General features: G+C 42.7%; 1 protein-coding gene and 1 long non-coding RNA gene across 5 annotated transcripts in view; one reads left to right on the plus strand and one right to left on the minus strand.

The window, feature by feature from the left end:
* LOC121478813 (myosin VIIA and Rab interacting protein) overlaps positions 1-25,023 on the plus strand; it is a 364,253-nt gene extending 339,230 nt beyond the window's left edge. For 3 of the 4 annotated variants that reach the window (XM_041734163.1, XM_041734162.1, XM_041734164.1), the window contains exons 12-18: positions 4,178-4,372; positions 11,185-11,346; positions 13,669-13,728; positions 15,404-15,508; positions 15,620-15,680; positions 17,264-17,382; positions 22,816-25,023. In XM_041734163.1, coding sequence (XP_041590097.1) covers positions 4,178-4,372; positions 11,185-11,346; positions 13,669-13,728; positions 15,404-15,508; positions 15,620-15,680; positions 17,264-17,382; positions 22,816-22,848 — 735 coding nt within the window. In that variant the 3' untranslated portion in view covers positions 22,849-25,023. The remainder of the gene's footprint in view (positions 1-4,177; positions 4,373-11,184; positions 11,347-13,668; positions 13,729-15,403; positions 15,509-15,619; positions 15,681-17,263; positions 17,383-22,815) is intronic. The other variant, XM_041734165.1, reaches the window with a different exon arrangement.
* LOC121478814 lies at positions 1,103-13,053 on the minus strand. The gene is made up of 2 exons (XR_005984588.1): positions 12,920-13,053; positions 1,103-4,360 (listed from the first exon to the last, which is right to left on the minus strand). It is a non-coding gene; the product is annotated as an uncharacterized LOC121478814 (long non-coding RNA).
* Positions 25,024-25,624: the final 601 nt, after the last annotated feature.

Raw genomic sequence — 25,624 nt, forward strand, 5'->3', positions numbered from 1 at the left:
AAAAAGTAAAGAAGTCTTCCCTCTCTCTGCAGTCTCTAGAGAGAAGAGGTTGCTACAGCTGGGGTTTGTGATTTGGGTGCAGCCCTGTTCTTCTGCAAGTCTACAAGTCTTGGGTCCCTTGAAATGGCCACCATGGCGGGACTCCAGCCTTGGAGTGGTACATAACCTTCTGAAAGGTCTGCTTTGGCCCTGCCATTTCTTACAGGCAGGCAGGAAACATGAGTCTTTGTTGAGGTCGCTTATTTTGTTGCCTCTGGCGAATGATCGAGGAAACTGGAGTGCTCTTATCACTCTCTGTACCCTGAATGTGGACTGTTTGTGTCAGTCCCAGAGGTAGTGAAGCCAGCGTTGGGATTTGATGATCCACGTGGGGCTGTGACACAGGCTGAACTGGACACTTGGGCTCTCGGCAGTGACCATCAGTGGTAGGGAGACTGAGGCATGTGAGTGCATCAGAGCAAACAGAACCCATGGTAAATCAACCCCTTAAAGCCATGCTCCAGCTGCGCCAGGTCATGTTGGCACACACCAAACGTTTAGAAAGAGAATCGTGCGGATATCTGGCACTTAATGAAATTAGTCGTTTAATTTGTATTTCTTTGATCACTAGAAGGTTGAATTTGTTACTACATGGCCATTTCAATCCCATCATCTGTGGAGCCCTTGGCCTTAAATGTCCTTGAGGCCAACTTTCCTGATCTGTTGTCGCCCTATGCTGTCTGCTAATGTCCACACTTTTACCTCTCCCTTTTTTGATCTCATGAAACCATCACATTGGATCCATCTTATAATTACTATCTGGAGTACCATCAGCTACCATAATAGCTATCTTTGGGCTCTCAAATTATGCTTGGTTTATGCCATTCAGCTCAGCTCTCTGGGGCTTTAAGCAGAAGGATCCTTTAGCTATTCACTTCTCCCACACACAGGGCTTCCTGCCAGCACCCCAATCCACACCAGCTTTTCATCTGAACAAAACCTTGTCCAGTGCTAAATATAGCTTTATTTAACATAATTGTGCAAGGTGCTTTCTACTTTTAAATCTAGACTGGGCAGGGAGCAGGACATTTACATAACAAGTCGGTGTCAGCCCTCTAACAAATCTTCTGATATCCTTTATTGGATCAGTGAGTAAACTAAGGAACAGGGGGATTTGAAGCCCTGCTTCAGCTAATTAAACCTCAGGAATCTTCACTTCCAGTAGGTGCACTGTTCACTGCCATCCCCGTGTCCAAGCAGACAGCCCAGTCCTCGGTAGTGGGCAAGGAGCAAAGCCCTGATTCCCTGCAGAGGCTGGTGGATTCCAATGTGTAGTTCCCTTGGAGGGCTCACCGTCAGACTGGAGGGAATACTCCTGCCAACTGGCTCACCAGCCAAAGATCTTGTCCAGTTTTCATATACTTTTATATACTTTTTTTTTTTTTGCCACTTCCTCCAGATGGTGGCTAGTTAGCTTCTGAAGTGTTCCAGGGCTTTATCAAGATCAAAGACCTTCCAGGAGAAGCTGTGGTACTCTCCTCAGACCAGCTGCCGGGTATGCCACATTCTGACTTAGTGGCAAATGCAGATGCTTTCAGGGGCCAGGAAAGTATGTCCATATGTCAAGTGGCTGGGATAAGACTAAAGACATGCCGGGAGGCCAGGGACCTCATTCATTGTCCACTGCTTTATCCCAGCACCTGAAGAGGAATCTGCACACCATAGATTATCCCTATTAAAATATGTGGAAAGAACAGTATGGGGATTGCAGAGAACTGGCAAATGCAAGTTTCATGGAAGGCATTCTTGTCAAAAAAAAGCATGCCTCTGTGCAATATTTGGCTCCCAGCTTGCAACCTCTATGGTTGAATAAACAACCCTATTAGTGGATAGGATGGAATAATGACAGCCAAGCAACAGGGATGCCTGGCTTATCACTTTGATATGATGTGTTCAGTTGGAATCAGGACACACACAGTACCTGTTTAAGCACCTCGTAAATCCTTCCCATGAATAACCTTGACCCCTTAATAACCCTGTACTCATTGGAGATATGTAAATTTTCATACTTTCCTTTCTACTGTGCTGTGGTCTTTTTCAGAATCCTTTAGTCATGTGTTTTTCTTTTCAAAAAAATGTACAAAGACACCTCTTTTACCAAAGAAGGGACAGACTTTCTAAACACAAACTTACATACTAAGGATGACAAATCTGCTTTCATACATACATCACCTTTTCTAAAATGAACTTAAGCAAACAGTGGCAGTGTTTTGTGCCAAAATCCCTTTAAGCCCAATTCATCTTCACAGTCTGCCATAACAAGTCACAACATCCTGGACAGCAGGGGACAGCCCCTGCAATTTTCTCCTCTCATGAAGAGTTGACCCTGGCTGTTTCCAGGGACACCGCCCTTATTCTGCTGGGTCTGTGTCACCATCCTTCCATCTCATTCTTCTGACACCCCAGACCCAATTGTTTGGGTTTATAGCAAAGTCTGTTGAAACCAAAAGGAGTGTGGCTCTTCGGTCAGTCAAGCAACTGTTGCGGAGTAGACAGGCCAGATGGGGAGCCCTCTGAGCACATGTGCCCTAACCCTACATAGGGTTGACAGATACAAGACCATATGTCTCTGCATGGAAGCCCAGAGCCAGCTTCCAGACTGGATTCAGCCACTGACTTGTTACTTAAATACATTGATTCCTTAGTGAATTGGGAAAGGTATCAAAACATCCTCTAGCAAAATAAAACCTGCAGTAGAATCTACCTGGAAGAACAGACTTTGCAAAATGAAGCCATAGCCATCATTAATCTTTTGGCCAGGATAAATATGAGTGAGAAAGGTATCTCCTAAGATTCCAAAAGCATTACAATTCCAGATTATCTTGAAACATTTTACTGGTAAATGGTAAACACACATATACACATCCCTCGGTCGGCAATAGGCAATATTGGACTTCCAATTTACAAACCCTTTGATAGGATAAATAAACCTGATTCTAGATAGAAACCATTACTATCAAGAAACATTGAACTCCAACTTACTGCTTGGTGTTCTATGTTCTGATGAACTCAAAGATGCAGATAAATTTTTGTGGTTGCAGAGCCTCTCTCCATCAATGACCTTGGCCCAGAACTGGACTGATTGTAATTTTCAGCCCTGAATGTAAAAGTTTGTGTCAGTGAGGAATAAATTCAGCTGCAAATAACAGAAAATCTGGCCAATAGTGGCTTCAATGGTAGGGGACTATTTTTCTCATGTAACAAGATGTTCAGAGACAGGGGGTGACTCACAGTGGTTCAGCTGATCCACTGCTGTTGGGGCCAGGCTCTTTCAGTCTTCCTGAGCCACCTTACTCAGCATTTCGGTATTTGTCCTCACCCTTGTCACAACTATACACCTGTGATCAAGGCAGAAGCAAGTGGGGAAGGAGAACATCAGCTGGATCTATTGACCTGGTTAGGGAAACAAAAGCTTTTCTAGAGGCCCCTTTGGCAGGCTTTCCTGTCAGGCTCACTGGTCACGACTGTGTCACATGACTGCCCCTGGCTGCAAGGGAGGAGGCAAATGGAGTATATTCCTGATCAGCCTCTATGGTAGAGCAGAACAAGGGGGAATGGGCTTGAGAATAGGTGTGAATGAGCTAAACACACAGGGGCTACTGACACACTACAGGGAAACTCTTCCAAAACTCTCATTATACAGATGACAAAGCTGAGTTCCAGAATATAAAGTAATTTGGTCAAGATGAAGCTAGAGCCAGATCTAGAGCCCAGGTCTCTTAGCACCCAGTCCAGAAAGCTCCCTACTGGACTGCACCATGGGTGTAGCTTGACAGAGTCTGTGACTGAAGCTCTGTTGAGGAAGTAAATACCATCTAGAAAATGAGGTGTGGGTATAAAACCACCAATAGTGGGCTAAAGATGTAGTAGCCTCAACTTGAGGTCTCCTTCTTCCCTCCTGAGGAATCAAATGATTCAGTGTGAGTCACAGAAGCTAGGCCACGTCAAATCAGGCCTCCTCCAGGTACCCTCCTGCTGTGCAGACTTTTTTAGCTTCTTGTTCCTTTGACACATTGATGTTTGTGTGTGTTATAATGGGATCAGTCTCATGATGAGCACCAGGATGACGTAGAATTTCCATGTCATTGTTAATGTGCTGTTCTTGTCTTCTGTCCCCTTCTGTTATTGAACCAAACAGAAGTATTCTGCTGTTTCTCTCTGCAACATCTCCACAGAAGTCCTAAAAGTCATCAATGCCACTGAGGAACTGATAGCAGAGTCCGCGGGGCCCTGGGAGTTCCCACCTGTCCCTCCTGACAGAGAGAAGGGGACGTTTCCTCTTGGGACAGACCAAGTGAGGCTGGATGAGCAGCTGACTTCCCTGGAAGAAAATGTAAGATTTTATTACTTGTGGATGTTTCCCTATCTAAGGCAAACATGTGCAAAAAAGAAACTGATGAAGGTGTAACCCATCACAAACCATGCAAGGACACATACACACCACCACCACAGCAAATATATCCTCAGGGAGGGTCTCAGGCTGGGTTCCTCAGAAGCAGACCTTGAAGTGAGGGTTTGTGTGCAAGTGATTTCTTAGGGAAGTGCTCCCCCAGGGAGGCCCGTGAAAGACAGGGGGAAGGGATGAAGTCAAGCAAAGGTATGGCCTTAGACAAAGAGTAGTTTTGACAGATCCTGCAGGAAACCCTGGGGTATCAATTGCACCTCAGAGTTGTCCTGACCTGAAGCAAAGGAACTGACCTTTTCTACAGCCAGCAGGCACTTCACTCTCTTGCAACCTGGTCTATAGTAGCCCGAGGCAGTCTTCTGCATAGCTGAGCTGTTGGGAACAAAAGCAAGCTAAAGCTTAGAGCCTGGGGGGATGTCTAAACTGTAAGGGGACTTCAGGGGATCCAGGTGGAGCACTAACAGTGCCACCACAGGGAAAGGGGGTGTCTGCCCATCAAACTTAGGTCACAAGTGGTCTGTCCTGCTCATAGACCTATATGCTGGTAGTGGATTTTTCTAGCCAAGTTTGGGAGGAGAGAAAGGAGGTAACAGATTCTCACATACAAATACCCACATTCATTGAGTATTTTAATAAATTCCCAATGAGAACTTTCTGACGCTGAGAACACCACTGCAGACACAGAGACTGGGACATTAGCCACTCGGGCTGCAGTCACCATCACCAATTGCCATAGTCCTGCCCATGAAACTGATATTGAATCAAGTGATTCCATCCTTCCAGATCCAGCAGAATCAACCCTGATTTTGGGGTGCAGTTCTCAGACATCAGGAACTGTTCGTAAAGGCAACTTTTGCAAAAAGTTGAAACAACAACAAAGCAAAACAACTCAAGGTTTAAAAAAATATGCCAATAGTTGCTTTATCTTAAAAGTTAAACACTGGCTCCCTCGGAATTCCCATAAAACCTAAATAGAGGTCTGACTGCCCCTTACGTCACTTTACTTCCCTTTCTGTCTATTCATCTATCTGTCCCCATTAGATCAGCACCATTGACATTTTGGTTTCAATAAATCTTTGTTGTGTGGGGTGTCCTGTGTGGTGTAGAATGTTCAGCAGCATCCCTGGCCTCTACCCACGAGATGCCAGTGACATCAAAATATGACAGTCAAAATGTCTCCAGACATTGTCAAATATTGGAAGAGGAGATGCAGGGAGGCTGTAGCACAGGTTGGCTGTCATCCCCAGATTAGGAATCCTATGTATAAATCCCTGCGGAGCACGGTCTTTCTTTCACATCAGTAGTCCCAGCCCTTTCCCAGAGCTTGACACAGAGGTGCTCGAAGAATGTTTACCTGATAATATGATTCAGATGATTGAAGTCCTTTTTTATAGGAGGAAATGTTTTACTGCTAATGTGGAGGGTCTCTGTTAAGTATGTCTATACTACAGTTCTTTCAGTGCTGATAGCCCTAAAATGGCCTTCATCTTGGACACCCAGAATTAAAAAAGTTAAAGTCAAGATATGGTTCACCAGGAAAGGGTTTTTTTTTTTTTTACCAAGTATTGTATTTAAAAAAAAAAAAAAAGCAATATACAATGCATGAGATATTCAGATTTACATGACAACCATGGGTTCTCGTGGCATACGTAAAGCAAAGACAGTGTACCTTTCTTTCCTCCAAGGGGCATGTTGAAAAATGCAATGGCTTTGTGGGAGTTTTCATTTTGTCAGTTCCTTTTCATATATACTTTCTTTCTTTGGGTTCCTTAACATTTTCAGGTCAAAACACATGCCTTTACCCACTGATGTGAGCTGTCCATAACCCCACATGGACCTGCTACAAAGGCAGGGGTTTCTGGGGGTGGCGGGTATCTGTAGTTCCCTGCACCTGTGTCAGGCCCTCGAAGATGCCTCGCCTGTTCCTAAGAGTTAACTGCTTCTTCCCCCTTCTCCCTTCCCCCTTCCTGCTTTTCACATTGCCTCAGAAGAAACTCCATCTCTATTCCTTTGAATTCTATTGGTTTTGAGTTAGAGAAGGGACAACTCTTCTCTTTATCTCTTCAGAGATAAAGATCACAGAGCCGGGGGCTGGTTTTGCTCTGCCGTTTCCAGGATGGAATTCAGCTGAGCAGCAGAAGGGTGGAGCTGATTCCTAAACTGGCCTCTGGGTGCAGCTGATTTAATTAAACCCTGGCTTTATGTCCATCTGTGTTCAAAAGAGCGCTCCCTCTTTTTCCACTGTTTGCTCCTTTGTGCTGAGGAACCGAGGACTGTCAGAAATAGAAATAGAAACGGAGATGCTTATTCTCACCTTCTGAACATTGGCTACCACAGACCAGGACTCGGAGATGAAAGAGAACATTTGCTTGAGAATGTTTCATCTTTAAAAAACACTCTAAAGGTTTCAGAGCTACCTGAGATAACACAGAATGTCATTCGTATGTCAAGTCTCCTGTTTTCACAAACTGCCTTGTTAACCACTTAATCAGAGTAGGGCTTTGGGGACTTCAGAATCCCCAGATTTTCAGCTCTCCCTGAAAGCTGTGAGGCACAGGGATCCATTGTATCTGTAGGGGCCTGGATGGGAAAGACGAGTTTCAGGAAGGGACTTCTCTCCAGGGATAGGTTCAGAGAGTAGCAGTTGGGGTGGTGTTGGGGAAGCAGTCACCACCCCCCAGGCAGTATAGTCCATGGAAAGCTGGTGCCTGGAGGAGCGCTCCCTAGTGGGAGCTGTCCCCATGAAGACCACATGTGTAGAGGACAGGGAAAGGAAGACAGGCTTCTTTGTCCTCCTGCCTTTGGTCTCCTGCTGGTGTCTCCCATTCATTGGCCAAACCCATCCCAACCAGCCAGGAAGCCTGGGTGATGAGGTTCATACAGAACAGCCTCACAGAAAACAGAGTGAGACAAAGAAGAATGGAAGATGGATCTAGGGGTCAACAACAACTGGCATGACCATTCTCAGACCTGTGGTGTGAGTAGTGGGGACCCACAAAGGCCACCTTGTGGATTTATGCAGAGTTATAAGTGGGAGAGATGAGCCACCTCCCAGCTCCCTCACCCTTCCTCCCCACCTGCTAAGGACCTGCCCATTCTCTTCATTGTTAAATGATCAACAGCCTGGGGCACCCCATAATTCCCAGCACAGAGACAGTGGAAGGACAGTCCCAACTTCCCTTTTGCACTGACCTATAACTTTTGACAACACCAAGTCCCACTGTGTCTATAGTAGCAGCACACACAGTAGAACTGCCCCATAAGGGAGCCCAGCTCTGCCACAGAATCCGGGAGCAGGCAGGGGATGTTTGTCCTTCTCCTGAAGGCTCTTGGGCACCGTCCATGGCACAGGAGAGGACATGGCCCTGGCACTTGTAGAGATGGTCATGGCTACTTAGGTGGGCCTCTGCCTTCAAGAGCAAACCAAGAAATGCTATCAGTTACTGTCTAGATGTAGTCCTCTAGAATGTGATTCATGGAAAGCACGTCCGACAAGACACTAGAAGCTCAAATCAGTTTCAGCAATCTGTATAGTCTTTCTAGGAAAATTGAGATACATATTAGCACATTAAAGACTGCGAATTCCTGCAGTGAAGAAAACTGTTTAATTCTCTTTACCCTAGAGGCTTTGACGACAAAGTCCTTCCATAACAAAACACCCATTCTTGTCCCTTGAACCACTTTGAGGAAGGTGTGTTGAACCAGGAGCCATGCCATGGGGTCATGAGCAGCAGTGGCTAGAACTTGGAGAAGTCATAGCCATGGCTCTCACTAAAAGCGGGCCTTTATTCAGCCAGCAATTCCAACTTACTGGTTTTCAAATAGGTTATTTTTTTTTTCAAATAGGTTATTTTTTAAAACTAGAATAACACTTCCATTATTATAGCATCTTAACTTGTGTTATTGCACCCCCAGCCACAGAACCAATGTCATGTTGATCTATAACCACAATAACTCTAGTACCTTCAGGTCAGAGTTTGAAATGTAAACCATCCTAACATTGCAAGTGAGATTGAGTATCAGGGCATCTCAGGGCATGGTGGATAAAGTCATGGGATCTGACATCAGTCCCCAGGAGCTCAAATCCCACTCCCCTACTTCCCAGCTGTGAGGCCTGGGGAAGCACTCAACCTGTAGGATTTAATATTCTCCTCTTTCACACATAGCAGCACCTACTTCAGGGACTGCTGTGAGCATTAAAGGAGAAATGTCCCATAAAACCTTTGGCTTAGTGCCTGGCTCAGTAAATACATGTCATCACCATCATCACCAACACTGGCCCTTTAGGCGTCATGACTTTGGCAGTGGTAAGTTCCTGCTCAGCCTGCATTGGGGCCAAACCACAGAACCTTCCCTTCCCCCCTTGTGCCAGGAAAGCAGGCTTTCAGGGAACAGAAAGTAAAAGGTGAACATTCTGGCCTTGCTGAGGGCTTGGAGTTGGTCCATATTGCTTTGATTTGGCAGAGAAAACAAAGAACATTAGTGGATGATTAGTGGACCATGATGAAGACAAAACAAGAGACAACACGATAAAAGACGATACAGCTGTAGGATGTGATGATGTTGAGTTTTGTGTGTTTCCAGAAAAATCAAGGTTCTTGAGACCAAAGTTATGTCAAATTATGTTTAACCCATTGCCACACTCACTCAAATTATTTGTCTCATTTAAATCATAATTCCAAATTTTGTTTCATTGTATAACCCTGTAATTATTATCTCTCCTTGTCTCTTCCTCCCTCTTTCTCCTCAATTTTCTTCCCCTCTGAAGAGAAGTTTTCAACTTCAAAACTTCTAAGACACAAATTTTTAATGTTTCCTCCCTTCAAATAGCTTTGAAATATTCATCATTTCCTTCATGTGACAAACAATGAAGCAGAGTATCGTGTTTTCAAGACAAAGAATAAATGTCTCATATTAACTGTGGGGATCTTTTAGAAACAGAAGTTCTCTGATACTTGCATATGACAAAGAAGTACAAAACTAAGGGCAGACTGAAATATGGCAATTGTCAATGGACATCTGATTCATGGTCCCTTCTCTGACTGATGAATCACTCAACATGGCATCCACTGTATCACTCACTGTTAGAAGCTCCCCCAGCTCATCGTGCCTGGCGATGTACAACTGTGCATTCATCAAACCTGCACCTGCCCTTGCTCCACTTTGAAATGTTTTGTAAAATTGCCAGTTTTAATGCAGATGCATGAATCAGGCCAAGGAATTGACAGGATAGGAGCATCGCAGAGTTATTTCCCCTCCTCACCAGCACTCAGTGTCGCTCGGCGTAAAACACTTGCATGGCTTGTATGCACAAACTCTTGGCTTATCCTGTTTTATTTTTAACTCAAGTTAAAAAAGCTTGTGTGACCGTGTGTTTTCATTCAAAGCAAGTCTAAATTGCTGTGATTACATGTGTAGAGCTTTATATATGTTGATTCAATTTCAAAAAACTCTTGTTAAGTAATTTCCTTCTTTGGATCAATCTCATTCCATGTAATTGTTGTTGCATCACATTATTATCTAGGCTGAAGGACATTTGTTCCACTCACCCCGTCTCGCATCTCTTGGTCTGTATTATTCCAATGATCCTACCTTCTGTTTGCCCACTTTTACAGCAATTGCCTTATAAACTCAAGTCAATTTTTTTCCTTTAATTTTTCCCCAGACTACTCCCTTTATCTGATTTTTCTCTTTGATTTTCAAGGACTCTCAAAAATCTGTCTTCACTGATAGGTGAATAGATTTGACATATTTCTTTTAACATCGCATTATTTTCTAAGAAATATTTTCCTACTATAAATTTCAGGTTCATCTTAGTGCTCTTAACCTGCTTCAAGCGAGCTGAAGGTCATCAATCAGATAATTCACTCAAAATGAATAATTGTTTTTTTTAATAAATTAATTTTTATTGGTGTTCAATTTACCAACATACAGAAAAACACCCAGTGCTCATCCCGTCAAGTGTCCCCCTCAGTGCCCGTCACCCATTCCCCCCACCCCCCGCCCTCCTCCCCTTCCACCACCCCTAGTTCGTTTCCCAGAGTTAGGAGTCTTTATGTTCTGTCTCCCTGAATAATTGTTTTAACTTCTTCTTGGGCAGCCCGGGTGGCTCAGCGTTTAGCACCGCCTTCAGCCCAGGGCGCGATCCTGGAGACCCCAATCAATTTCCACGTCAGGCTCCCTGCATGGAGCCTGCTTCTCCCTCTGCCTGTGTCTCTGCCTCTCTCTCTCTCTCTCTCTCTTTCTCATGAATAAATAAGATCTTTTAAAAAATTATTTCTTCTCTTTCTCTTTATGTTTTCTGAATTTTTTTCAATTGCTAAATGCCAACCAATTTTTTTTTCCAACCAAAATTTTTATTGGAAAAATCACATCATGAATTTTTCTTTGACTTTTATCTTGGCATTATGGTTGCTATAGTCATTGGAAAAAATTGCAAATTATGTAATAGCTGATGCCATGTACTTTGGACTATTTCATTGTATTTTCTAAACTTTTAAGGTGCTTTTTCTTGCAGGAAAGTTGGGGGGACCTAGGTGTGGTTGACAGTAAGGAGGTGGTAAGACCTCATGCTACCATTTCAGTGTGAAGAATGTTTATAAACAGACGTATTCTCTGAGTTTTCCTCCAGCACTGAGTCTGGTCCTCTTTCATTCCCCCTGAATTACTGGGGTGCCCTGAAAGGACCCCACCAGTCTCAGTTCCAAAATCTGAGCTCAAAGGCTGCACCTCCTCTGCAGGTGTACCTGGCGGCAGGCACAGTATATGGACTGGAAGGCCAACTGAATGAACTGGAGGATGCTGCCCGTTGCATCCATAGTGGCACCAATGAGACTGAACTGGCAGATCTGGAGGACCAGGTGGCCACGGCTGCAGCCCAGGTTCACCATGCTGAGCTCCAGGTAGGAACTCCTTCTTTGCCCAGAAGGAGCACCATCACAAAACGGGAGAGGGCACCCCATCTTCCACAAGAATTATTGCAAAGCCCTTTTATCGGTTCTCTAGTGCACTTGCATTGTCCTTTTGGGTGAATTCCACCAAATTCTCCTTCAAAAAAATTATAGCTTTGATAATATATCAGACTTTCCTTTAAACCTATTTCACTTTCCTCTTAGACAAATTTTCTGACTCATAGGTAGGTCTCCTTGCTATATAGGTTCCCATTCTATCCCAAGATCACCCCTCCCTAACTGTTGATTACTTACTTGCTGCCAGCTTCCCCCTCTACACACTGACAGCCCCATGAGGACAGGACTGTAGCTGTCTCTCTTAACACAGTAACTCCAGTGCCTAACATAATACCTGACACGGGTTTGGCAATAAAAATGGTGTGGATAAATGAATGAAATTGAAAGTGTAGATTTCTCAGACCAGTATTTTGCGCGATTTAGATATGGCTGATTCAGAACTGAAATGATGTTGTCTATAACTTCATGAAGATATTTGTTTAAAGTTTTCATGGATATTCCCCTGGCCCCTGACTCTGGATCAGAATTGACTGTGGACTAAATCACTGATTCTCAAACACAGAATGTTTGAGACATGGTGTCTGCAGTATATACTCAGTACAGATCCCTGGTTCAGTGATATTTCTATAGACCCCATCTCTTAATTCTCCCCCTTGTATCCTAGGGGATCTGGGGTCAATAAAAACCACCTATGGATAGAGAAGATGATCATCTTGATTAGTAATTACTCTTTAAATAAATATTTTTGTTTTAGAGAGTCAGAAATCGCAACAACTACTGGCAGCAGTAAGCACTCTAGAGAATGTAAGGGCACCCATTCCCCACCCTGCAGATGAGTTAATGCTATGTGTTAGGAAGGATCTCATTGCACATGGCCCTGTGCAACTATAACTATTCATTATCAGCAAGAATGATTGAAGATCATCTCTCCTCAAAGACAAATAATTTTCCATAAATGCCACCCAACATTTAATCAATTTATATTCAAAGTTATAAAAAGTAGAATCAAATCATTTGTTTTCTAGGGGTACATTTTGCAGCAAATACTTCGCAAATGGCTTAGCAGGAAGTAATATTATGTATGTGTGTTTGGCAGGAGTTTTTTGGACCTGCTTCTAGATTTTTCTAGTCTTAAACTACTGGAGCCATGTTTTATAGAAGAAAACCCTGGAGTCCAAAATGCCCATTTTCTGTGTGTTTGATCGTGCCTAGTTTTTATACATTTTTAAATATGACAGTAATGTTATCAATAATGCTTATTGTTCAGAGAGCCTTACCTTGTGCCACAAGTTGTACTTAACACTTGACCTCATTATTGTAATTAATCCTTCCCACAACTCCATGATGTAGCTACTGTTATTTTTAACCTTTTGTTTCTAGGGAGAATGAGACTCAGAGAGGTTAAACCACTTGCCCAAGGTCAAATAGCTAAAGAGCGATGAAGCCAAAAAAAAGAAAGAAAAAAAAAAAGAGCGATGAAGCCAGGACTTGAACCTGTCTTTCTTACCTCACAGGCACATTCTTCACCAGTCTGTGTGATTTCCTGAGAAAATGTGTTGGTCCTGTCATCAGACACATATCCACCTGTATAAAAACTCCTTAATTTTCAAGGGAGGTTCTCAACACTGCCTTCCATTTCATGGATCTTTGCAATGTGGGGAACTTCAGTCCCATGGAGGCTCTCCCCCTACTGCTAGCTGCCACCAGAGAATGAAGCCTCACACTCCCTCTTGTCTGTTCTCATGCAAAGTTGTCCCCACTGAGGAGGGTAGATGTACTAAACTGTGTTCTTGGATTAGGTTGGACTCCAGGGACTCTATCATCTTGGAGTTTACCGTTGGGACAGGATTGCCCCATGCTTTGGGAGATTGCAGAATGATCCATGGGGATGTGTGTGCTATGGATGCCATCCACTGCATCATCCACATCATCTCTGTGGGCTTCGTGGAGAAGGTGTCTCTGAACTCTCAGTACCAGGAAAAGCTGTTCTTCTGAGCACTTGGTCTTTATCTTGCAGACATAGAATCCTACACTGATCTCTTTGCTTTGGCTCCCAGGAAACTCATTGCTGAATTAGTCATCCCCTCAAATAGTGTAAGGGTCATTGGGTATGCAGTCTTAGGAATGAAGTGGAACATAATTATATAGATAGATAGCAAATGTAGACAAAATCAGGCCTCAGTAGTCTCCTCTCCTCTTTCTTTGGCCTTTGCCCTGTGAACTAAAACTCAAAAAAATATACCCTTCTTCTTCCAGACCCTGTCAGCAAATCAGGTGGTGAGCAGCTTGCTGTCCCTGTCTCCAAAGGCCCGTCGAGTAAGGCCCTCCATCACAACTGCTTCCAGGAAAGAGCATGGTCATCTAATCCATACCAGCTGCAATGACTGATAAAAGTTTAGTCTGCAACCTTTCTCAGAGGCCTATGCAGTTTATTGGCCTATAAGGCAAAAGAATGCAGCTTTCAATATGAAATTTGAGGAGTCAGAACAAGAAGGTCTCTAGGGGCCAGAGAGGGGCAGAGGCTGCTGGGCAGCTTGGAGTATTTCACCAAATGCCACAGTCTTGGCCTCTGCCTGCCTCCTCCTCCTCTTCTGGCCAAGACTCCCCCTGCTTGGGGACAGAGGAAACACCTCGCATATTTGCTGACCCTTCAGTCCTTCTCTCTGCATTTTCTATGGCACCTGTCCAAAAAGGCTTTGTCCAAAAAGGTCCTCAGTAAGTGACAGCAGAATTTGAATTTGTCCTGAGCAGCTCAAGAGAGCGGAGGAAAAAGGGAGGCAATGGAGACCTCAGGGCAGAGTCCACACACACTGGCTGCTGGGCTGACTTTTGAGCTCCTTGTCCGATGCCCAGCAACACCCAGGCATGTCCAGAGAGCAGCAGGACAGCTGTGATCCTCACCTCCTCTCTCCACTCCAATAGCCTGCTCCTGCCTCTCCCCATGTGCCCCATGCCAGACCTTGGCAGATCCTCTCAGAATGTGGCAATGAGGCAAGAGTATGAGCATTGGCATGAATTCAGAGTTCTGCCCCAGACCTGTGCAATGTTAGCTGTATTACTTATCCCTCTGAGTCATAAATCCCTCATCTACAAAACCAAGAAAATGGTATTATGTCATAGGTTTATGAATTAGTTCACATATTTAAAGTGCTTAGCATGGTGACAGCACATATTAATGCTCTTTCATAAGAGTCAGGACTGTGTCTTCTTCATCCCTGGGGACATGGATGGGTCAGGTTCTTTCTGGGCCCTGAGTGGGCTCATTCTCTCTGTCTGCCTTAAGACTCTGTTGGAAAGAAATCTGAACTCTCTATGACCTTCTGATGTTATAGACAAGGAAACTGATGCCCAGAGAGAAGAGAGAGATTCTCAAGGCACTTGTCCTTTTAATGAAAGAAATGGACTTGAACCAGGAGTGGCTGAGCCTCCTTCCTAAGAGCTGGTGCTATGATTTGGGTTCATGGAGGCATGGAAGAATGAAGAAGGACCTATAAATGATACTTGCCTTTCAAAGCTCGCAACAAGTGTTGCCTGCTCTGGAAGCTTTCCCTGACCACTCCCCCTTTCTCTCCCCACCAGGCTGGGCCACAGTTACCTTCATGCCCTGGGCTTCTGCTTAATCCCCTAGAGATACTCTGACAAGGGTGTTGATATACTCTAGAGCTACCAAACTAGACTTTAAATTTACAAAGAAAGGCCTGTGTCTTATTTTCTTACTATAGCACTAGATATAGAAGGGCTTGGTAGAAGTTGAATGAGTGAGGGAAGCCTGGCTGGTTCAGTCAGTGGAGCATGTGACTCTTGATCTTGAGGTTGTGAGTTTGTGCCCCACACTGGGTGCAGATATTACTTAAAAAAGAAAGTTTTTATATTAAAATTGAATGAGCATATAGCAAAGCAGATTTGTTCATTATAGATTCCCATCACCTTTAACAAAGATTCCCCCTCCTGTGCTTTTCCCCTACTGATTCTATCTTTCTGTTGCATTAAGATTTCTGATATTGAGAGCCGAATTTCAGCCCTGACCATTGCAGGATTAAACATAGCACCGTGTGTGCGCCTTACAAGAAAACGAGATCAGAAGCAAAGGAACCAGGTGCGTTTGTCCCTCACTTCCTTTGTTGGAATATTGCACGACTTGGGAAATTTAGAAGATAAAATACTTTTGCTTTATGAAGGTGTGTTGACTGCTGTGTTCTATTTGTAGGTACAAACCATAGACACATCAAGGCAGCAGAGGAGGAAACTGCCTGCCCCACCAGTGAAAGGTGTGCTTAAAATAAAACTACAGAGCTACCAAAGAATTAAGTCTGACTTATTTACTTTGAGTGACTCAGTTATCTGAGTTTGAGGACCAGATCTGATGGGGAGTTCTCACCCAGAAGTGCTCTTGTGAAGAATCCATCTTGACTTGAATCCCCCCAAGAAGCAGACCCTGGGAGAAGGATGTGATTTTGGATTCTTAGTGATTCTAAGAAACACTGGTAGAAGAAGAAAGAAATGATACAGGGACAGAAATTAAGTCAATACAGTGAAATTTATTTATTTATTTTTAATACAGTGCAATTTAATTTGTAGTTTATTTCTCTGAGCAAATGAGGCCAAATCCTGCTCAGGACATCTGGGAGACAGTATTGACTGCACCTCAGAGTTTCCTGCCCAAAGAATAGGAAAAGGAGGATTTCAACTCTCAGCTATCATCCTCTGATCTTTACTGGGGAGAAGGCATTAATTCCCCGGTACTTCTTCCCCACTCCATGCATGAGCCAAGAGAGAGTGACAGTGCTTGCAGCATTCTGTTGGAATGTGCTGGGTGTTGGAATGTGTGGTGATGTCAGGAAAATGTGGGCAGGGCACCAGAGGCATCTAACACAGTGCACAACCCACAAGGGATTCTAGTGATACTGGCGGTGTCATCCTCATCCCCTGGACATTTTCAACAGCTTCCCTAGATTCAGGAGCCATATATGATGATGTCAAGCTAGAATTTAAATCCACAAATCAGAAGAGTAGACAGAAGATATATGTTTAAGTCGTGGCTCCACCATTGTTTGCTCAACAAATATTTATTGAATGCCTACTTTATATCCCATTAAACCTCATATGATTGCAATGTATTACAGACCCATGGTCTTTTATTTGAAATCCTTGGATAAATACATGTTTCAGAATGTCTTGAACATTAGAAAGGTAATATGGCACATGTATTGTATATTTCCTAACAGTCCCCTCCTCATGGTGTCTGGGGCAGCATCTGACAAACCCATTAATGTCCTTGCAGCAAAGCACGAGAATGTTCACTCTCAGTGGAATGGACAAGGATTTTAAATGGCCATATGTCAGTGTAAGTCAGGTTTTGCCATTTGACAATTTGGGCCCCAAAGTCGTAAGAATTTACAGCCTTTAGAGACTTCTATATTCCAGAATTGCAAATAACAATTTATGAATTATGGATGGTGTGCCTGGGTGGCTCAGTCAGTTAGGCATCTGACTCTTGATATCAACGGAGGCCTCTATCTCAGCATCAAGAATTCAAGCCCGGCATTTGTCTCCATGCTGGGCAGGGAACCTAGTTTAAAAAAAAAAAAAAGAAGAAGAAGAAGAATTTATGAACTATGGTGGATTATCTCCAAGCTACCTTTTCCTAGGAAGCCATTTATGATTCTTGTATGTATTTGATGCATACCATAAAAATAATAACAAAATTTAAAGATTCTACAGTCAGACCTGCAGACTGAAGTGAGATACCAAGTCTAGAACCAAAATCTGGGGCATGGGGACAGCTGGGCTTTCTTCCTCAACACCTGGCTGAGCTTCTGGGTACCATTTATTTCCATTTGTTTCCTTTTAGCTGAAAACATTGAGGCATCTTCAGTGACCACCATGAAAACATTTAACCGCAACTTCATTCTCCAAGGCTCCTCAACAAACAGGACTAATGAAAGAAAAAGCACCACCAAGGATTTGATGGTAAGTCAGCTGTGTCGCAGTGCCTCTCACTTGCACTGTACATGGTGCCTCCATTCTGTAGCCCTCCTGTCTGCAGATCTCCCATCAGAGTCCCAGGAAGCATCCTTCATGTATGGTCTCAAGGTCCGTTGGTTAAGGAGGTGGGGAGGAAAGGGAAGCAACTAGAAGCATGAGCACCCTGCCTGGTATTGCTAACCTCTTTGATATATGGATACATCCTCACAACTATACATCCAGCTCCTTGTAGGGTATGATATGAGAGAACTAAAAATACATACATAAGAATGTAAGGTCTGGGGGTGCCTGGGTGGCTCAGTGGTTGAGCGTCTGCTGTTGGCTCCAGCCATGATACTGGGGTCCTGGGATGGAGCTCCACATCGGGCTCCCCGTGGTGAACCTGCCTCTCCCTCTACCTATGTCTCTGCCTCTCTGTGTCACTCATGAATAAATAAATAAAACTTAAAAAAAAAAGAATGTAAGGTCTGGTTGAGATGTCAGAGTTTTTATCCTTTTTTTTTAAGATTTTATTTATTTATTCATGAGAGACACAGAGAGAGAGAGGCAGAGACACAGGCAGAGGAGAAGCAGGCTTCATGCAGTAAGCCTGATGTGGGACTTGATCCCGGGACTCCAGGATCATGCCCTGGGCTGAAGGCAGGCGCCAAACTGCTGAGCCACCCAGGGATCCCCTTTATCCTGTTTTTAATCCATATTCACCCTTCCTTACATTTCTTGTTCACCATTAATTACTTATGTTCCTGAAAAAAGTAAGCAGCTGCCCCTAAATGCAAAGAAAGGGACAGGAGATAAGTTGCACAAATTCTGGAGATCATGTAAACAAGTCTAAGGGATTGTTTGCCTAAACACCAGCTGATGCTTCAAATTTTGGCAAAGGCTTGGTGCTGCTTATGTGGGAAGTAATAATCCAGCTAAACTGCTTCAGTGGTACCATTATGCTGAGGACAGGCAGTATCTGGGTGACAAAACTGAAGGAAGGGTAAGTTTATTCTGTTGCCTTTTATTCGTCATGCATCCCTCCCTTTCCCTTCCTCCCCCTCACTGTCCCTGTCCCCTGAGTGCAGGAGCACCAGGTAATGGCATGACGGTGGGCATGCCCTTGGGGTTACAAATCACTGCATCTCTGGGCACCACATGGCAACAGTGCTGCCCACTGCCTTTTCCTCACTGCTCAGCCATTACCCCTGACCTTTTAAAGTCCAATTACTTTGCTCCTGGCCATTACTTTACAAAGCTAAAAAGATGCATTATCGCACTTAAAAGGACAGACCAGTAGGGCCAGAAAAGAAATTTGTTATAAATAAGATAGTTAAAAGTATTACCTTTCATAGAGATAGAACAGATTAGTGGTTGCCAAGGGCTGTGGGGAGGGGCCATAGGAAGTAACCACTTCATAGGTGAGATGTTTTGCTTTAGAGGGACGGTATGCTTTCAAACTAGATGGAGGTAGTGGCCACCACATTGTGAGTGTACTAAATGCCACTGAACTGTTCATTTTTTCAGAGGGGGGAGGGGCAGAAGGAGAGGGAGATAGAGAATCTTAAGCAGGCTCCATGTCCAGCAGAGAGGCCAACATGGGGCTTGATGCTTGATCTCACAACCCTGAGAGAATGACCTGAGCCAAAATCAAGAGTCAAGAGTTTATCAGACTAAGCCACCTAGGCACCCCTAAATTGTTCATTTTTAAATGGTTAATTTTATGTTATGTAAGTTTCACCTTAAATTATTTTGAAAAATAAGCTACCTTTAGATAACACAGAGAGATTAAAAATGAAAGAATGGGCACTATTACTAAACAAATACATATAAAAAAGAGAAGCAGCAATATTACTTTCAAACGAAGTAGAATTCAAGAGAAGAAGCATTCAGAGAAAACAAAGAGGGAGGTTATTTTAATTTTGATTTAAAATACAAGTCATGACCCTTTCCTGATGTGGCATGCAATAGAGCGACACAATTTATTGTGCAAGGCCGGTGACTTTAAAATTCCCTTATCAGCGCTGGGAAGCCCAAGTACACCAAAAATAAATACAAATTAGAGCATGTGAATAAGGTATTTAATAAGCTTTAGTTAAGATATTTATCTTACAAAAAAAAGATATTTATCTTACTTTGTAGAGGATTCACTTTCTTTCCAAGCATTAGTGGACCTTTTATAAAAGTTGATTTTTTACCAGCTACAAAACAAAAAACAAACAAAACAAAACAAAAAAACCAACTCAGCAAATTCCAAAAAGCAGGAAGCATAAATGATCATCTGTGACCTCAATGCCAGCAATAATCTCCAACCCAGCTGTCCAGTAGAACATTACAAAATGATGGATATGTTTTCTTTCTGCAACATGCGATATGGCAGTCACTGAGCTATGTGTGGTTGTTGAGTGCTTAAAAATGGGCTACTGCCTCAGAGGAACTGATTTTTTAATTTTATTTCATTTTAATTAATATAAATGTAAATAGCCATATGTGGCTAGTGACTGTCATAAGGGACAGAGCAAATTTAGAAAATTAGAACAAAAGTTAAAATACACAGAAATTCTACTTGGAAATTAGAAAGCACGTGCACCCACATACACAATCACACACACACACACACACACATTTCCAAGTAACTATTGAACTAAAGAGCAAAGCAAATCCACAGCACTTAGAAAATGAAAACAACACATGTATCCGGGCACCTGGGTAGCTCAGCAGTTAAGTATCTGCCTTCTGCTCAGGTCATGATCCCGGGGCTCCCAGATCAAGTCCTGCATCAGGCTCCCGTCAGGGAGCCTGCTTCTTCCTCTGCCTATGTCTGTCTCTCTCTACGTCCCTCATGAATAAATAAATAAAATCTTTTTAAAAATTTCATATATCGAAATACATACAAAAATACACTAAGTCACATTCATAGTATTAAATATTTTCTTCATTATTAAAAAAAGGAAAAAGCAAAAAAAAAAATGAACTAGACATTGCATTCCATACATCAAAGATCAAGACAGAAACCAATTAGTTCAAATCAGAAAACTGCAGAAATGATCATAAATCCAAGAACTTATTCTTTGGAAAAATATAAAACAGAAAATGTTTTGTAAGCCAAGTCAAGAAGAAAATAAATAAAAATAAGAGATTTTTAACAGAGATGTAAATTTTTTATTTAAATATGCAATGTACTACAGAACACTTCTGAAAGAAATTGAGGAAGACACGAGATGGAAAAACATTCTGTGCTCATGGATTGGAAGAATAAATATTGTAAAAATGTCAATGCTACCCAGGGCAATTTACAGGTTCAATGCAATCTCTATCAAAATACCATGAACTTTCTTCACAGAGTTGGAACAAATAATCTTAAGATTTGTATGGAATCAGAAAAGACCCCGAATAGCCAGAGGAATATTGAAAAAGAAGACCAATGCCAGGGGCATCACAATGCCAGATTTCAGGTTGTACTACAAAGCTATAATCATCAAGACAGTGTGGTACTGGCACAAAAACAGACACATAGATCAGTGGAACAGAACAGAGAACCCAGAAATGGGCCCTCAACTCTATGGTCAACTAATATTTGACAAAGCAGGAAAGACTATCCACTGGAAAAAAACAGTCTCTTCAATAAATGGTGCTGAGAAATTGGACAGCCACGTGTAGAAGGATGAAACTAGACCACTCTCTTACACCATACACAAAGATAAACTCAAAATGGAGGAAAGATCTAAATGTGAGACAAGAATCCATCAAAATCCTAGAGGAGAACACAGACAATACCCTTTTTGAACTTGGCCACAGTAACTTCTTGCAAGATACATCTATAAAGGCAAGGGAAACAAAAGCAAAAAATGAATTATTGGGACTTAATCAAGATAAAAGCTTCTGCACAGCAAAAGAAACAGTCAACAATAGTTTTGTTGACAAACTTACAGAATGGGAGAAGATATTTGCAAATGACATATCAGATAAAGAGCTAGTATCCAAGATCTATAAAGAACTTATCAAAATCAACAGCCAAGAAACAAAAAAATCCAATCATGAAATGGGCAGAAGATATGAAAAGAAATTTCACCAAAGAAGACATAGACATGACCAAAAAGCACATGAGAAAATGCTCCACATAAAATCAAAACCACAATGAGATACCACCTCACACCAGTGAGAATGGGGAAAATTAACAAGACAGGAAACAACAAATGTTGGAGAGGATGTGGAGAAAGGGGAACCCTTTTGCACTGTTGGTGGGAATGTGAACTGGTGCAGCCACTCTGGAAAACTGTGTGGAGGTTCCTTTGAGTTAAAAATAGAACTTCTCTATGACCCAGCAATTGCACTACTGGGGATTTACCCCAAAGATACAGATGCAGTGAAATGGCAGGACACCTGCACCCCGATGTTTCTAGCAGCAATGTCCACAATAGCCAAACTGTGGAAGGAGCCTCAGTGTCCATCGAAAGATGAATGGATAAAGAAGATGTGGCCTATGTATACAATGGAATATTACTCAGGCATCAGAAGAGACAAATACCCACCATTTGCTTCAACGTGGATGGAACTGGAGGGTATTATGCTGAGTGAAGTAAGTCAATCAGAGAAGGACAATCATCATATGGTTTCACTCATACGGGGAATGTAAGAAATAGTGAAAGGGATTATAATGGAAAGGAGAGAAAATGAGTGGGAAATATCAGGGAGGGAGACAGAGCATGAGAGACACCTAACTCTGGGAAACAAACAAGGGGTGGTGGAAAGGGAGGTGGGTGGGGGGTTGGGGTGACTGGGTGACAGGCACTGAGAGGGGCACTTGACGGGATGAGCACTGGGTGTTATGCTAAATGTTGGCAAATCGAACTTAAAAACAAATGTAAAAAAACAAGTAAACAAACAAACAATACAGGGCAGCTGCTTGGCTCAATCAGTAGAGCATGCAACTCTTGATTTCAGGGTTGTGGGTTCAAGCCCCACATTGGGTGCAGAGATTGCTTAAAATCTTAAAATATGTGTATATATATATATGTATACACACATATATATACTTACATATATTTACATACAATGTCATGTAAGTCTATGCTAATTAATTTTAATGTCTGAATTCTAATAAAATCTTATTTAAATCAGAAATTACTAAAAACTTACTGAAATTTTAAAATTTAGTAAAATTTGGGCACCTGGGTGGCTCAGTCAATTAAGTATCTAACTCTTGATTTTGGCTCAGGTCATGATATTTGGGTCGAGAGATGCAGCAGTGTGGCATCCCACTTAGAATTTTCTCCCTCTGTCCCTCCCTCCCCTTGCAAATGTGCCCTCTCTCTCTCTCTCTCTAAAAAAAAAAAAGAAAAAGGCAGTAGAAAAAAAAAAAGGCAGTAGATATTTTTGATCCCCTCTTCCTGCCTTTGTCAGGTGGCTGATGACAGTGCACTCCTTGTCTCCCCACAGGAGCCCACTCTAGAGTCTGCTGTGATGTATTAGTGCCATGGAACTCCACTGCCACTGACCCACTGCCTCTGGCCGTACACGACAGTGCCTTGACCCAACAGCCATCGAATACTGTACGGATTTCCACCTGAGGAGAGGGCCTGGGGAGGCCATGGTGCACCACTGCACAGGGCTGCCCTGATACCTCACCCAGAAAGCAGTCCCGGACTTGTGCACTGTGGTTTGTCCACTCTCTGCCTTAGGCTCCCAGGGGAATCCAAGACAGAAAACCGAGAGGCTGGCTTCCAACAGTAGAGCTCCGTGTTCAAAAGATGCATCTTTTCCCTGTTCGCTTTGCTACTGTCTGTTGTCTTTAAGATTTCTTTCTTTCTTTCTTTCTTTCTTTCTTTCTTTCTTTCTTTCTTTCTTTCTTCTTTCTTTCTTTTCTTTCTTTTTTTATCCCTCTGATTCAACTAGAAGTACATGTGAAGAGTTATCTGTCCAAAGGAAAACTATTGGGGGGGACGGAAGGAAGAGAGATGGGTATTATCATTTAATTCATCATCAGTTCTTACTAATCTCTCGCAAGCATCTTTGTCCCACAGGTACTAAGGTAAAAAGTACAAATGCCCCCTGTAGTGAACATCCGGACTGTCCCATTTGGGGAGCACACACCCAGCAAGGATGCAGGTCTCCCTTCAGCCACTGCCTTCCTGGGAAGCTCCTACCCACCCACCCCCTACAACCAGTCATTCCCATCACTTTGCCATCACAAGCCACGAAATGGAAAGCTCTGACTCACCCATGCCATGTCCAGGTCTATCAGAAATATGGTCTCATTGAGAATTCAGGATTCTTTACTGAACCTATTGGCAGTTTCCCCACTCTGAAGGGGAAAGGAGCTTGAGAAAGCCCACCATTGGCTTAACTTAGGGCACTGTCCAGAATCCACATGCAGTTTAGCAATGACCGCATCTAATGGGGTTTAGGTAAATGGATTCTTGCAGACAATAACCACGTTGAAAAAATGTTGTCCTCCAAAATTTATTTACCAATAAATATTCAGCAAAACAGTAGAATGACCTTAAAGATAACAATGGTTAAAGAATCGCCTTGAAAAACTTACAGGCATGAAAAAAGCAAGGATAAACTGAATTTAATGGACACAAGAGCTGACACGAGCTCCACATTTGTGGCCTTGAATGCATGACTATGTAGAGTGTGTGTATAAAAGCAAATGGAATGGAACTTCACTCAACGAATTAAATCTGTCCCTGATACATTCTGAATCTAAGGAAGAGAGGAAATGAGAGTCAAGGGGATAGTTCCATCAAAATGTATTAAATGACTGCTTTCAGGGAGGTAATTTCTTCTCATTTTAATCCTTAGAGCAACCCTCTTCAGTAGGTATCCCCATTTTTCAGATTTGGAAACTAAGAGGGCCAGAGAGATTAGTTTGCTAAAGTCACACCTTGAAGTTAAGTATAATCGGAATGCTTCACAAAAGCCTCACTGTTTCAACTTCTATATTCCTTTACTGCTATGCACATTCCCAGACCTGATTTGCTGCTGAGATGTGTGTTATGATCCCTTCCTGATGGGGGGTCTACCTATCTTCCAGTGATACTCCCTGCTGACGCTGTGTATGTGTTATCCAACAGAAATGACTCCTTTGAAATAAAGTCAGTCTTTGGCTTTTTGTTCTGTTGGTGTGACTCAAAGCAGACAAATACAAATTTTAAAAACACAACAAAAAAAGATCTGAGTTCCAAATAGAATGTTTTCTTTAAGAGGCATGAAAAGCAACTATTGTTGTGTTACAGTGTTAAAATATTCAGTTTCCTTTGACAAAAATGTGTACTGTGTAAGCCTTGCAAAAAAAAAAAAAAAAAGAAGAAGAAGCCTGCTCTATGGCATTTGAAATTTTATAAAGGTTTCCTTGTGCCAAATAAGTGCAAAGATTTAATTTACTATTAAAAACCATAAGCATATGTTATAGTTTCAGAAGAATTATTTTGTCATCAAGTGATTTTGATCTTCAGTGTCAATATTTATATTTAGATTAATTTTTATAAATGAAAATATTTTAATGGTTTAAGAAAATGAGGACAATAGGACCATATCTTTGATGACTTCTGAAAGTTATGCTTGCCTTCATGTTATCTGCACATTGCCAAGAATTACTGTCAAGAGAAATGATAAAGAAGTAAAAGTCATTTATGAAAATAATGTGTGTGAGTGTGTGGTTTTTTGGGGTGGGGGAGACTGGAAGTGCAGAGCAGATAGAGAAAGAAATCAATGGTCTGTCATTGGAGGGGCTGACATTCAAAGCTACCGTTGTGCCATACCCCTGTTCCTTCCAGTAATACCACTTGCTTCTCCATTGCTCATTGTCCTGGGGCAGAATTTTCCAGTATAAGACCAGCAGTTCTCAAAGCAGGAGGGCAGGAAGGGGACACCACGAATTTATCCCTCACAAGACCTCTTTGATTGTCATAACTTGGCGAGGGTTGCTAATGGCATACAGCAGATATTGGCCGGGAATGCTGCTAAACATCCTACGATGCATAACCACCTGCAACCAAGAATTATCTAATGCAAAATGTCAACAGTGCCAAGACTGAGGACCTTAGACCCTGGAAGTAAGACATGAACAGAGAGGCCCCTGCCAGTCTCTGTGGGAACTCGGTAGCTACACAGGAAGTAGGACCATGACTTTCCCAGAGTCTTTCATAGGCTCAGTGGCAACTGTTGCATCCCTGAGGTGGGGCTACGCTGACACCGGCCCTTGCCATCCCCAAGAAGGAATAGGAACCCTCCTTCAACCTGA

This window comes from Vulpes lagopus, chromosome 19 (assembly GCF_018345385.1).
Source record: "Vulpes lagopus strain Blue_001 chromosome 19, ASM1834538v1, whole genome shotgun sequence".
Lineage (NCBI taxonomy): Eukaryota > Metazoa > Chordata > Mammalia > Carnivora > Canidae > Vulpes > Vulpes lagopus.